The sequence below is a fragment of the Salminus brasiliensis genome, chromosome 9 (genome assembly GCF_030463535.1).
Source record: "Salminus brasiliensis chromosome 9, fSalBra1.hap2, whole genome shotgun sequence".
Lineage (NCBI taxonomy): Eukaryota > Metazoa > Chordata > Actinopteri > Characiformes > Bryconidae > Salminus > Salminus brasiliensis.
The window spans coordinates 8799633-8813267 of NC_132886.1; the positions used below are offsets into that span (position 1 = coordinate 8799633).

Below are 13635 nucleotides of genomic sequence, written 5' to 3' on the forward strand. Positions count from 1 at the left end.
CTACTTAGGCCTAGTCTACGGCAGAAGAATGCTCCATTTATTTGGAAAAGTATCGGGCTGGTTTCCCACCGCAATTTGCAATAACAATCCCCGTGATGGTTAAATGACAAAGGTAACACACACACACACACACACACTAAACAGACACACACAGTCTTTCATACATACGCCAACACATGCACTTCCAGGCATAAAACAAAGCCCTGTTTGGGCCAAAGACCCACTTTTCAACTGCACCCCCAACCCCCACCCCCCCTTGTCTGCCCTCAATCATGGTTCTACTTGCTTGTCATGATTTTCATTTGTTTTGGTTACCCCCTCATGTGTCTCATATATGGAGTTTCTTTTTTTCTCTCTCTCTCTCTTTCTCTTTTTTATTTTTTTTTCCTCCGGCAAATATCACACGCCTGTCATTTCTCTTGTTTCCACGGTTACAGGCCATCGTGGACACGGTGGACAACCTCCTGAGGCCGGAAGCCCTGAAGTCCTGGCAGGACATGAATTCCACGGAGCAAACGCACGCCGCCACCATGTTACTGGATACCCTGGAGGAAGGGGCCTTTGTCCTCGCGGACAACCTGATTGAGCCCGCCGTGGTCAAAGTGCCCGCAGATAACATAAGTGAGTCATTTCATCAGGCATGCTGAATAAAAAAAAAAAAGATGAGGGGGGGGTGGGGGCCAGGTTGTGAAGTCTACGACAAGGCTTTATGTGTGAGATCTGAGCCACCTGTCAGAGTGCAGACCTGTTCTAGTTCTCCTACATTCAGCTGATAGTGTTCTCTGTTGAGTCTGTTGCAGAAAAACGTGGAACAGAAACCGTGTAACCTATACCTGCCTTTGATCTGGTCTTCTCTATTAATAATGAGACGTCTCAGTGCATCCCAGAGCACTCTTAACCCCTTGAACCCTGGACATAGGCCCACACATCAGTCCTTCACTCTCATATCTATGTTACTGCCACAATTAGCATCAACTTCACAAACCCTAAAACAGAACCCTGTGGGACACCACAAAATGAGATAAACTAAACCATCACTAAATAAGGCATAACAGCTCCTGCGCTAAGACTAATAACTAAATAATAAGTCTGGGGTTCAGAGTGTTCAAAATAGAGGTGATTCAAATAGTCATAGAAGAACCAATTGTGGTTCCCTAAAAAACTTCTGGTTCTTTTTTTTTTTTTCGGGAATGTGAAGAGCATTTACATCAAGTAATAACTCTTTAGACATTTGAAAGGTTCTTCACATTCACAAATCTCTGATATAAAACAGTGGTTCTTCTTTGGCATCACTCAGGGAACCTCCTGATTCCCCTTTATTATGAAAGATTAGAGTGTTTACTTTGTTTTATCCCAGCCAGCATGCTCATGTGGGGCTCACATGGGTGGAACGTGGGCTAGGTAGGTGGGTTCTAGGTGGGCATGGGCTCTGAGTGGGTCTGTACATGTGTTCTTACTGGAACTCGGTTGGGATTCCCAAATGGGCCCCACTGTCACATCTCACATGTCACATCTAGGCCCCATGTGCAGTGTACCACCCAGTTGGGGCTTATGTTTAACCCCTCCTGGCCCCATCACTGACCCTGGTGGGCTCCACATGTGGGGCCAACAGGGACACATGGAAAAAAAAACTTTCTGGTTCAACCATACAAGCGCCACATAGGATTTTTGGGGAGTTTTATATGAAGAAAACTATCCTGAAGTAGCAAAGGAATGCATAGGAATACGCATGTAGCAAGTAATAAGGTAATAATCTCCCAAGATTTTGCACATAATTCAGTCAAAATGTAATAAAGCCCAATAATGTAATAAGATCTAACAAATGATCAACCTGAAAGATGTAAAAAAATTCCCAATAGTGCACTATGGCATTACATCATTTGTACAAATGGTAATACACGAACGGCCAAGACTCTGTTTTCCATTATTAGGTCAGTTATTACATTATTAGGTTTTATTACTGTAACAAATACAGTTTTATTACATGCATGGGTGTTATTACGTTATTGGACAAGGACCACAATATTACACAGACCAACACTGACCGGCCATGGCATGCAGCCATGTAGACGTTGCCATGGCGATAGCATAACTCGAATAACAGTGCTGGTTCTGCCTGTGCGCCAATGCTATTAGCTGATGTTGTATCCTAAGAGGTATTTTGAACATGTGCAATATGGATTTCTGTGGAGGTGGGCTTGATCAGGTATGCCTGGTAAGATCCGGCTTGTTCTGCCAGCTTTGGAATGGTAGCAAAATGGGAAGACTGAACTCCTAATGGAACGGAATGGGGTCCTAATCGTGTGGGTTCACTGTTTTGTTGCACTGTGCCTGGACCAACTGTGCCTCAACTTCAACAACGACTGAAAAGAAGTTCTTCAGCGGTTCTGTAGTAAAAGCATTAGTTCTGTATAAAACAATGCCAAACTGGTTCTGTAGAGAACCATGAGTACTCAAAGAACCATTTGGATGCGTAAATAGTTCTTGTGAAAGGGTTCTCTGCATTTTGTAGTTGTAGTAGCATGTATTTCCATGGAGCACCAAAAAGCAAAAGTCAGATAACCCTTGGCTAGTACCACATGGAACCATTTGTCTAGACAGTACTGTACACTGTATCTGACCAGTAATGGCAGGAAAATTGCGCTGAAACTGGACTTGATGGAACGTTCCAGAGACTGCTTTTTGTTGGAGTAGCTATCTCTACTGTCCAGGAAAGGCTTGGAGGAGCATTGTTGTGAGGATTTGATTGCATTCAGCGACAAGAGCATTATTGAGGTTATTCAGGATGTTGGATGATCACCACCCCACCTCATCATTCCCAGCTCCCCAACACACCCCCAAAGTAAAGGATAAAGGTGCACGTATTCGTCACTGTACAGTGTGGACTGTACAGCGAAATGTGTCCTCCGCATTTAACCCATCTGGTAGTGAACACACTCACACACACACACACACACGTGTTAGGGGCAGTGAGTACACACACACACCCAGAGCGGTGGGCAGCCAACTCCAGCGCCCGGGGAGCAGAGAGGGTAAAGGGCCTTGCTCAAGGGCCCAACAGTGGCAGCTTGCCGAGCCCGGGAATCGAACCCACAACCCTGTTATCGATATCCCGGCGCTCTAACTGCTGAGCCACCACTGCCCCCATTCAAGAAGTATTGAATGTAGCACCAACCATCATTTGAGAGAACACAGTTCTACTGTTCCACAGGGGCCGATTACCCCTCTGGCCAACTCTGGCCATTAGACATGGAGCCAATAGGTTCTTGTGTTCTAATGTACTCCAGGGAGTGCTATGTACATCTGTGTACATTTGCACATCTCTGTCAGCAATGGGTGCATTCATTAGAAGGGGTGTCCACAAATATTGGGACATATAGTGTAGTTCCAGTGGGAAACTAAAGAAGTGAACTTCAGACAGCGGGTTTAGAAAAAATAGTGTGAATTAGATTTGGGTCTGAATTATTGTTTTAATATTCACCTCTTCTCCACGACCCAGCAGACTCTTGTTCTGACCCACCGTTGCGGCTCAGAGGCTGCAGATGTTCATTAAAATGTCTGTTGTCAACGTGAATAAACCCAAATATGACCCTTCCAGAAAGTTCCACAGAGCCAGAGGAGAGAGCAAATGATGTGCTTGCACTTGTTTTGGAGCCGTGTGTGATGTGAACGGCAGATTTCTCCCGAGTGGTCCGGTGCCTCCAGCTTCCAAATTAGCTGGCTTCGTTTTAGAGCTTTTCGCTTTGAATTGGATTTTGAAGTAAACCTAATGTGAACCCCTCACTTCATTACAAATTTAGATGATGTTCGGTAGTTATTTGAAACACTTGTAAGCACACATGCTTGAGCAGGTATTCGAAAAACCTCACGGACTGAAAACACAGCTGTTGGGGATGCCATGGTGTGCACTGTTTATGGTACAAGGACAGACATTGATCAGAGCAGGCTGGCAGGTCCTGTCAAAGGTCACACGTGTCACACTAATATTATGTACTGAATATTTCAACTGAATGTTAGTAGTGGCTCTGTTAAAAAATAGGCCCAGCGGTGGATCTACTGGGACCGGTATCAGAACATATTCAGAACATAATTCTCATGAATTAGAACTTATTATTATTGGGGGTTGGGAGGGGATGTGGTAGGGTTCCAGAGTAGTGGGCGATTAACGTGTAAAGGACATTTTAGTATCACACAAAAAACAGAATTTGTTTTTTGTTTTGATTTTATATAAATCTGGCAGTTGTTCTTAATATTATATCAGAATTTCATGACATTTTTTTTTTTATTATTATTTTATATTGACTACCATTGAAAGTTAAGAAGGTTTTATCTTCCTCCTATAAAGTTGCCATTCTAGGGATACAAGGTTTTGTGTAAGAGCGACAGTATTGGTATTTGTGTTTTTGTTAATCAGAAATGTGAAACAAAAATGGTGTTTTCAGCTGTTTTAAGTCATGTTGTTAACTTATCAGTTAATGCTGAGACTTTATTAACAAAGAAGAATAGATTAAATAAAAAAAAATGCTGCTTTTAAATTTTTATAAAGGATTAAAAACTTTATTAAAATGAGCAATTTCACACAGTAATAATAATAATATATAGTATATAAAATGTTCTTATATATTATATAATTTTGTATATAATATAATATGTAGTAATATATATATATAAATGTGGTGTTAAATGCTATATTTTGGACAAACTTAGAATTATTCATAGTTATGATGAATAGAACCAGGTGCCCCAAAAGTTGAATGCCTCTAAAAAGCTACATCACGGAAAGTTATTAGATTGACAAGCTCAAGAACTCTAATTCCCAAGAAAAAGATTAAAATCTTTATTAAAATGAGCAATTTTACACAGTTCTAGATATAAGTAATATTTATAATATATAGTACATAAAATGTTCTTATATATGATAGAATTTTGTATATAATATAATATGTAGTAATATATATATATATATATATATATATATATATATATATATATATATATATATATATATATATATATATATAAATGTGGTGTTAAATGCTATATATTGGACAAACTTATAATTATTCATAGTAATGGTGAATAGAACCAGGTGCCCCAAAAGTTGAATGCCTCTAAAAAGTTACATCACAGAAAGTTATTAGATTGACACGCTCAAGAACTCATTGCCTAATTCCCAAGACTTTGTTTTGCGACAGTTCTGAGACAAAATATGGTCTAAAAACATATTTTTTAAAAGCTAGTCAAGGCATAGAGCTACACACCAGGTGCTGTATAGCCAAATAGTCGCTACGGAGAACTTTTTCATGAAGATTTCACGTCAAACCCCTCTGAAGGACTTTGTTTATGTCTTAGCAGTTTAATTATACAGTCATTTTGAACAATCAGTGTAGTTCCCATTTAACGAATGCATTTAAATATGTGTGTGTGTGTGTGTCAGACTCTTCTGCAAAATGTTTCTTATGCAAAATAAGTGCTTATATCTCATGCGTTTATCATCCTGAAGCCTAGAGGACCTAAAGGAAATGCATTTGACTAGATGATAATCCTTCGCAGTGGGAGAGCAGAGGTGGAGACTGGGGGCTACGGTACAACCGGAGTGTAATACCCTTTCGCCTCATTCGTGGAGAGGAAGTTTGCCGTAGCTTTCGTCTGGTTCCCTTCCATTTCCATCACAGTTAGTAGAGTGCAGATCTCTCCCCCCTCCCCCTTTTTTTGCAGCCAGTCGAATGATCACACACGTTAAAGTAATTAGTCTGACAAATGCATAATTATAATGGAAATATCGCTCGCTCGTTTTTCAGATCTCCTAAGCAAAGAAAAAGAAGCGGTTAAGAAAAACCTTTTTGCAGAAGTTAAACCAACATAAAATGCAGTATTCATACGTGCGAGGCTGAGAGTGTGATGTCTGTTTAGTTTCACTCGTCACTAATACATCTGAGTGAGCTGAGAGCAGACTGCAGGGCGAGGGAAGCTGTGCAGCAGTTGTTTTATGGATGTGGTGGAAGGGAAAAAAGAGTCTTTTCGAAGGAGGATTTATTCAGCGGAGAGAGAGAGAGAGGGGGGGGGGGAGAGAGAATGAGGGAGAGGAGGGGATTTTGAAAGAGAGTGGATTTGCCCGATCCACAGCGCGCTGCCGGTTTGATTTCTCTGCCCCGTTCAGAGAAAAGCCGACACAGGCCTGTGCCAGTAGACTTTATTAGTGATGTGAGCTCATTCATATTAGTCAGCTTTGCGCACTCGACTGTCATTTCACCACACAGGCCTTTGGGTTGCCATGGTTCTGCCTTCAACCTTTCCCTCAATGGCCTTCCAGCCCTTTGATTCCAGAGTCAGCTGCGTGGAAACCCTCATCAAACTCGCATTGAGCCTGCACACCTGTTTTACCCTGGTTTCAATCAGGTCTTTTGAGCTGCGCTTGAATATTAAAGCTAACATAGGGCTAGCGTGTATCAGAATTTCAAAACCCCGACGCCGGGGCGCTATTTGAAAAGCAGATGCGAGGAAAGAGAGGCCGTCCTCTCGAGTAACGCAGGAGCGGATTATCAGGAATCTGTTTGTGCTTGGTGGTTTTATTTTATTAGCTCGCGTATCTCCATATTTTATCATTTATTAGAATATTTCATATTTGCAATTTAGTTGAAACACCCCTGATAACTTTAACATGAGGGGCTAGATAAAACAAGCTGCTTTTGTAGCTTGGTTTCCTTATATGGACTTAGGAATGAATAGGATTTGTTTTTTATGGCTGTTAAATTTTTTAGTTTACTAAATCTACAGTGACTCTAAAATAAACATATTTTTAATGAATAACTAAATAGCAAAGCTGTAAGGTTCTGTATCAATATTTTTTTAATAAAAAAAAACATGTAACTGGAAAGCGAAATATAAAAAAATGACATTTGCTTTATTTGAATACATTGTATTTTTTTATTTAATTGATTTATTTAGTATTTACTGTTATTATAATGTATTTAATATAATTTATGTTTGTTGGCCACACTACTGTTCTTCATTTTCATCATTACATGACTTATATATGGTTTCATAGCAGTTCCAGATAACAGCAATTAATAACAGTAACACTAACAGTAGTTGTTGAATAATAAACCTATATGGTTGTTTAAATTTGATTTTCACTCTTGAATTTAATTATTATAATTGATCTTGTTTATTTTATGTCTTACTTGTTTTACAATATGTACGTTTCTTTTTCGTTTCTTAATATATATTTTATGCTTCCGCTCAGTTAGCTGTTGTAAATGAGGGTCAGCCCTCAATGTACTCTTAATTGAGTGGTTGAGAAAAATGTATAATGAACAAATTATGAGACATAATTATTAATTATAATTATTATTGAAAAAAACAACAACAACCACACCATTGGGTTACTAAACACCAGTGCACTCTGAATTAATCTGGGTTATGGGATTTATACATATGAGATTTAATCAGTAAATTTAGATTTACCTTAATTTTCATTTCATTTTAATACATATTGTTGTAAATAAAATAATAAAATGATAAATTAAATTAATTAAATAAGTAAATTGATTAATTATGTATTAGTCTAACTGAATAGTTAGTTCAATAATAACAACACACTGCTCAATTCAAATCAAAATTATTTTATTATTTTTAAATAATATTATTAAAATGTATGCTGTAGGCAGATATCCTGACATGTTTGTTTCAAGCTGTAAAAATATTTTTCACTCACCAAATATTACATACCAAATAATGTACCTTAATGTACTAAATAATGTTCCTTAAGAACTTCATTTAAAGATTTAAATTGACAAATATCATCAAATTGTGGTAAAAACCTTACAACGTCAAAGCAAGCTAACTATGCTAATTCTATCAGTTCTATCAGTGTTCATAAATGAATGCTGCTAATGAACCCATCGGCTGGGCTGTTACTATGCTGTAGTCAGTAACCCAGCAGCTGGGCTACCCAAAAACTACCCCAAAACTGTGTAACCCAGCACTGAGGAAGTAACCCAGCTGAATGACCCAACAGGCTCAGTCCAGCTGTTGTAGAGTGTAGGATGCAGCTGTGTGGCCATTTGTGAGGGTTTGACTGATTCTGCACGGGTAATAGCTGTAAAACTCTGGGTGTATCAGTCATAGCAGCTTTTGCTGTAGCCCAACAGAACCCACACCTGATTGAACTACACAAACAGCAATTAGGCCTAAAATGGAGATGAATCACATGGGTTTCTTGGCAGGGATACATAAGGAACATGTACACCACCTCCACTCTGGGACAGGAGTCAGGAAACACTTGTTAGATAATAGGACGACCATTTTTTTGAAACGCACTGCACTTTAATAAGCACACTGCTTTATTGTCCAGCCAAGTGCCTGAGAACAGTGCTCGTTCTTACTAATAACCGACCCAGCTTAATGCTCGAAACTGCGAGGACCTGTCTAGACTTTAACCCTGTAATAAAGAGGCAAAAAGCGGCCATTTCTGCTGTTTAGTCTACTCTCCTCCTTTAATCATGTGATTTCTCAGTGCTGTTGGGCCCTTTATTCTGATATGTATACATGATGAAACCCATTATTATTTGGTGTTGCAAACTACCATTTGAGCAGGCAGACGTGTAAATAGGGATGTACTTCACACTTCAGTCACATTTTATTATTGTTCTGATGAAAGAAATCAATAACCGCTGTGGTGTATCCAGTAATAAAAGCAGCACGGAGCTTCTTTTACAGGATGATAGAGAACACAGTGGAAAGCTCCAGTTCCACATGCTGATCTATTTCACCATCACCAGTGTTGACATGCTGATAGGGAGCAAAGGCAAGAAATCTGTGGAACTGACAAGATACGTTAAATAAGATGTCATTTATATTCTTATTTACATTAGCTTCAGAGTCGATGATTCAGAATTATACATTTGAAATATAGCAATCAGGGTGTGATTGATGTGTAAACTTTCAGCATTAAATCAATGCGAATCACACAGACATTGCATTTACCATTAAGGAATTACAGCCAGTTTTTTTTTACATGCATGCCCATACATTTAGACATGGTCAAAAGTAATTTGACTAATTAATAAAAGTGTTGATAAAAGTATGAATTTCCTCATAATGTGTGTGTATTAAATTAATTAAAGTAGTAATACATATAATATATATATACATTAATTTTAGTATATGTATAAATTAACAGCATTTGATGCTATTAATTTTATTTCCTATATTTGTATTTATTAACATTTTTATGTAATTTAAATAATTCTATAAATTAATTAAAGTAGTGATACATATAATAATATATATAAATTAATTTTAGTATATGTATTAATTAACAGCATTTAATGATATTAATTTTATTTCCTATATTTTATTTATTAACATTTTTATATAATTTATATAATTCTGTGTATTATTATTTTTAGTCCTTTTTACCAAGTATGTTAAAAAACTGTCTTTAATTAAATGGTTAATGCAGTATTTTTGTCAAATTGATTTGAATTTTTATTATAATATTAATAATTTAATTAATAGATATTAATGATTGTTACATTTATTTTATTACATTTTAATTTGTCAGATTTTCCCCTTTTTCTCCCAGTTTGGTACTGCCAGTTAACCCACCCGTTTGTAGCAGCCCCTAGCACTTGCAATGCTTCCTACACTAGGAGGGCGAGACTTAACACATGGCTTCTCCGATACATGTAAAGGCAGCCGCCGCCTCTTCTCAAACTGCTGCCTATGCAGAATGGCAGGGCAGTGGAGGTCCCTAACTCCACCACACCAGCTAGCAGAAGCCTGTGCCGGCATTACCACTCATCACTCGTCACAGCATCACTAGAACCTCCTGGGTAATACTTTGATGCAGATCATTTACATGAGGTCTGAAATGCTGAGTTTCCTCCTCTGAAATGCTTTACCAGGCTTTTACTGCAGCCGTCTTCACTTGCTGCTTGTTTGTGGGTCTTTCTGCTTCAGTTTTGTTAAAAGTGAAGGTGAAAGTCAGGTTATTGACTCTGCCATTTAAGATCGTTCCATTTCTTTGCCTTAAGAAGCTCTCTGGTTGCTTTAGCGGTATGTTTCGGGTCGTTATCCATCTGTACTGTGAAGCGCTGTCCTATAAGTTTTCCCGCATTTGACTGGATCTGAGCAGAAAGTAGAGCTCTGAACACTTCAGAGTTCATCTTACTGCTTCTCTCCGCTGTCACATCATCAGTAAACACCAGTGACCTAGTTCTATTGGCAGCAATAAGGGCGTATGCCATAACAGTGCCTCCGCCATGTTTGACAGATAGGCAAAACTACTCTATAGAACTCTACCCTAGCCTTTGCCAGCTCATTATTGCCATTGGTGGCATGAGCAAGAATTGCAACTTAAAATACCCTGGTCCATAACTCAATTTAACCAAATGAATGGTACCCTCTAAATTACCGGGGGCCTCAGTATAGCATACCCCAAGTTGTTTTAAGAATTGAAGAAGAAACAATGTCAATTGGTGACCAATGTCCAAATACTTATGGATACTTTTGAGATCCACTTGATGATGCTTATGTGTGTTATATTGTATTCCAAAAAGAATATATGTGTGTTATATTGTATTCCAAAAAGAATATATGTGTGTTATATTGTATTCCAAAAAGAATATATGACTATATGATCATTTTCCAACATTACTTTGGTTTTTAATTATATAAATTAATCAAATTGCCCTGTTCTGATTGGCTGCCCGGTATTGTGCCTCATTCCAAATGCAGTCTGGGCTGAAACACACTCATGGAAGTCAGACTAAATAGTAAATAGGCAGTGTATGCAAATGTGTTGGCTGTGGCTTGGCAGATGAAGCAAATCAAACGCAGTGAAGTCAAAACAGACTGTTTTCGCGGCTTAGTGTCAGAATATGGCCCTGTATTAACCGGGTACTAATTGAAAGCAGCAGTGTTTTCCATGCCAAACACTTTTATTCAAAAGAAAATGAGGAAAATCTGTTTTTCCGTCATTCGGGCCGTTTAAAATGCTCAGCTAACGCCAAGCCTTCCAAGCTTCCAAGGGTTTAAACGACTCTCCCTTCTTTTCGACTTCCTTTTTTAACCTCTACCTTCATCCATCCATGTCCCTCCATTCTACACACACACACACACACCTCTCCACATACCTCACACACACACAGACACAGACATTCTTGCCTTTTCCGTCTCTTTCTCCACCTCTTCATTTGAGAAGTGTAAGATGTGGTAACAATGCAGGCCGGTGCCCGCTGGCTGTACGGCTGACAGAATGTGCCCTGGAGCGCATTAGAGAACTTTTTTTTTTTCCCTCCCCAAACCAACCACTCTCATTCTTTCACTCCTCTCACCCTCGGTTTCTCTCGCCCACACCTTCCCTCCCTCCCTCTCTTTCATTCTTTCTGTGTCTCTCAATAGCAATTAGCATAATTTAGCTCAGACCACAACACAAGGTAAGCGCTCAAGGGCTGAGTGGAGTAGGTGCTGGAAGGGAAGAAGTGGAGGGAGACGAAGCGAAAAGGAAAAAGTGCCTTATTTCTAACTGCCGGAAAATAGCAGGCTGGAGAGAGAGCGGGCGAGCAGGCGAGCGAGTGAGCGAGAGAGAGAAAAAGAGAGAGAGAGAGAGAGAGAGAGAGCGAGAGAGAGAGAGAGAGAGGGGCAAGTGTGAACTGTCTGGAGGAGAGAGGAGGGAGCTAGTGCTAATGCTAGCGCCTGACCTCGCCGTATTTTCATACATCAAAGGGAGTGTGAAGTGTGAATGGTCTGGAGCGGCGCTCCGTCTGGGCCTCAATCAGCTCAGGCTGGAGGCACAAACTTATCGGCAGCCACAGGGGGAAGCGCAGTAAAAGTCTAGTGATAGGTTTGATCTCGGCTATATTTGACATTCACACACTAGCAGGTACTCTGGGTATACGTCTCGCTCTCTCCCTCTCTCTCTTATGTATGTGTGTGTGTGTGTGTGTGTGTGAAAGAGTGTGTGTATATGTGTGCGTATATGTTTTCTTCCAGCCGGCTACTCTCCTCGGATAAGCAAATGCTCCGTATCTTTCTTTTCAGCACACAGTGGTGGACGCAGTAATATCCTGGTAATGCTTTACAGGGATTGGGGCTGAAAGAGAGAGAAGGTCAGCGAGGCTTTCACCAAACCTTTCAGAGCCGCGGTCAGAAATCTAGTGTAAATGAATGGTTTCATCAGCATCATTGTGACGGTCAGTCTTTTCCCATTGGACCAGAAGTAGCATCAGAGTAAGCACAGTAAAGGGCTTAACTTAGGCCAAAGGTCGAGCCTTTGAACAGTTTGAATGATGAAATTGAACTATTTAGGGCAACTGAGGTCAAGATCAGGCCTAATCTGCATTTCTGACCGCTTTATAGATAGGCATTTAACATTTGTCGGCAGTTAACCCTGTAAAGTTTGTAGGCCTAAACTTCAATTCCAGTTACATATTAGTTTCATAGCAGTTACTAAATCATTTATAGCACTTTCTGAGTTATTTATAGTAGAAAATGAATCATTTGCATTTTATAGTTATATAGATGAATCCTTTACCGGATTGTTTATAGCAGTTACTGAATCATTTATAATAGAGACTGAATCAATTATAGGATATATTGAATCATTTATTGTGGGTACTGAATCACATTTCTAGCAGTTACTTGGTTATTTATAGTAGATCCTGAATCATTTATAATAGAGACTGAATCAATCATAGGATATATTGAATCATTTATTGTGGCTACTGAATCACATTTATAGCATTTACTGGGTTATTTATAGTAGATACTGAATCATTTATAATAAAGCCTGCACCAGTTATAGTAGCTAGTGAATTATTTATTGAGGCAACTGAATCATTTTAATTCTCTATAGCAGTTACTGAACCATTTATATCAGTTGAAAACAATTCATTATTAATAACAGTTACTGAATCATTTTAATCATCATTTCAATGTTCAATAATCATTTCATGTTAAATTAAATTAATTACTTTTAGCCATTAAGTATATATAGAACCATGTATAGCAGAATCATGTATAGTGGATTAAGATTCAATTATTGCAGGTATTCAAGGTTTCAACCAGTCAAATTATTAATTAATGAAGTATTAAAATAGTCAAACACACTTTCAGCACACACAATATCCACTCTTAAAAATAAAAGTGCTGCAAAGGGTGCTTTTAGCAATACCATAGAAGAACCATGTTTGATTATGTAAAGAACCATTTTTGTGATAGAGATTTATATGATTCAATTATATTAATATTATTATACTATATTAATGTTGTAAGGCAAATGTGTTTTTTCCATGGCACCACTCAAAAACCCTTTATTTTTAAGCGTGTAGGTCACTAATGGTCACTGTAATTCAAAAATAAAGAATTTATACCTCTGACAGTCAGCACCAAACATCAGACAGCACCCTGATTCCATGACCATCACCTCCGTTAAGCCAGACCCACCGCTCCAGGCGTGTGTTTGCTGCCACAGATGGGTTAAATGCAGGCTACTGCTTTATAGGATGATCTTAATCCATCAAGATTCCCTGTAACATCAAACCAGGCAGTCACAATATTCTGAAGATTTGTGTGTACATATCTGCCGATTCCAATGCCAATTCCTAACGACTTATTAAATGTAGGTTG

The 13635-nt window shown here is 38.7% G+C and overlaps 1 protein-coding gene across 9 annotated transcripts in view; it reads left to right on the top strand.

The window, feature by feature from the left end:
• LOC140561978 (adhesion G protein-coupled receptor L2-like) overlaps window positions 1-13635 on the top strand; it is a 195573-nt gene that overhangs the window by 127023 nt on the left and 54915 nt on the right. For all 9 annotated transcript variants that reach the window (XM_072687298.1, XM_072687297.1, XM_072687299.1 and 6 more), the window contains one exon: window positions 438-621. In XM_072687298.1, the coding sequence (XP_072543399.1) occupies window positions 438-621 (184 nt within the window). The remainder of the gene's footprint in view (window positions 1-437; window positions 622-13635) is intronic.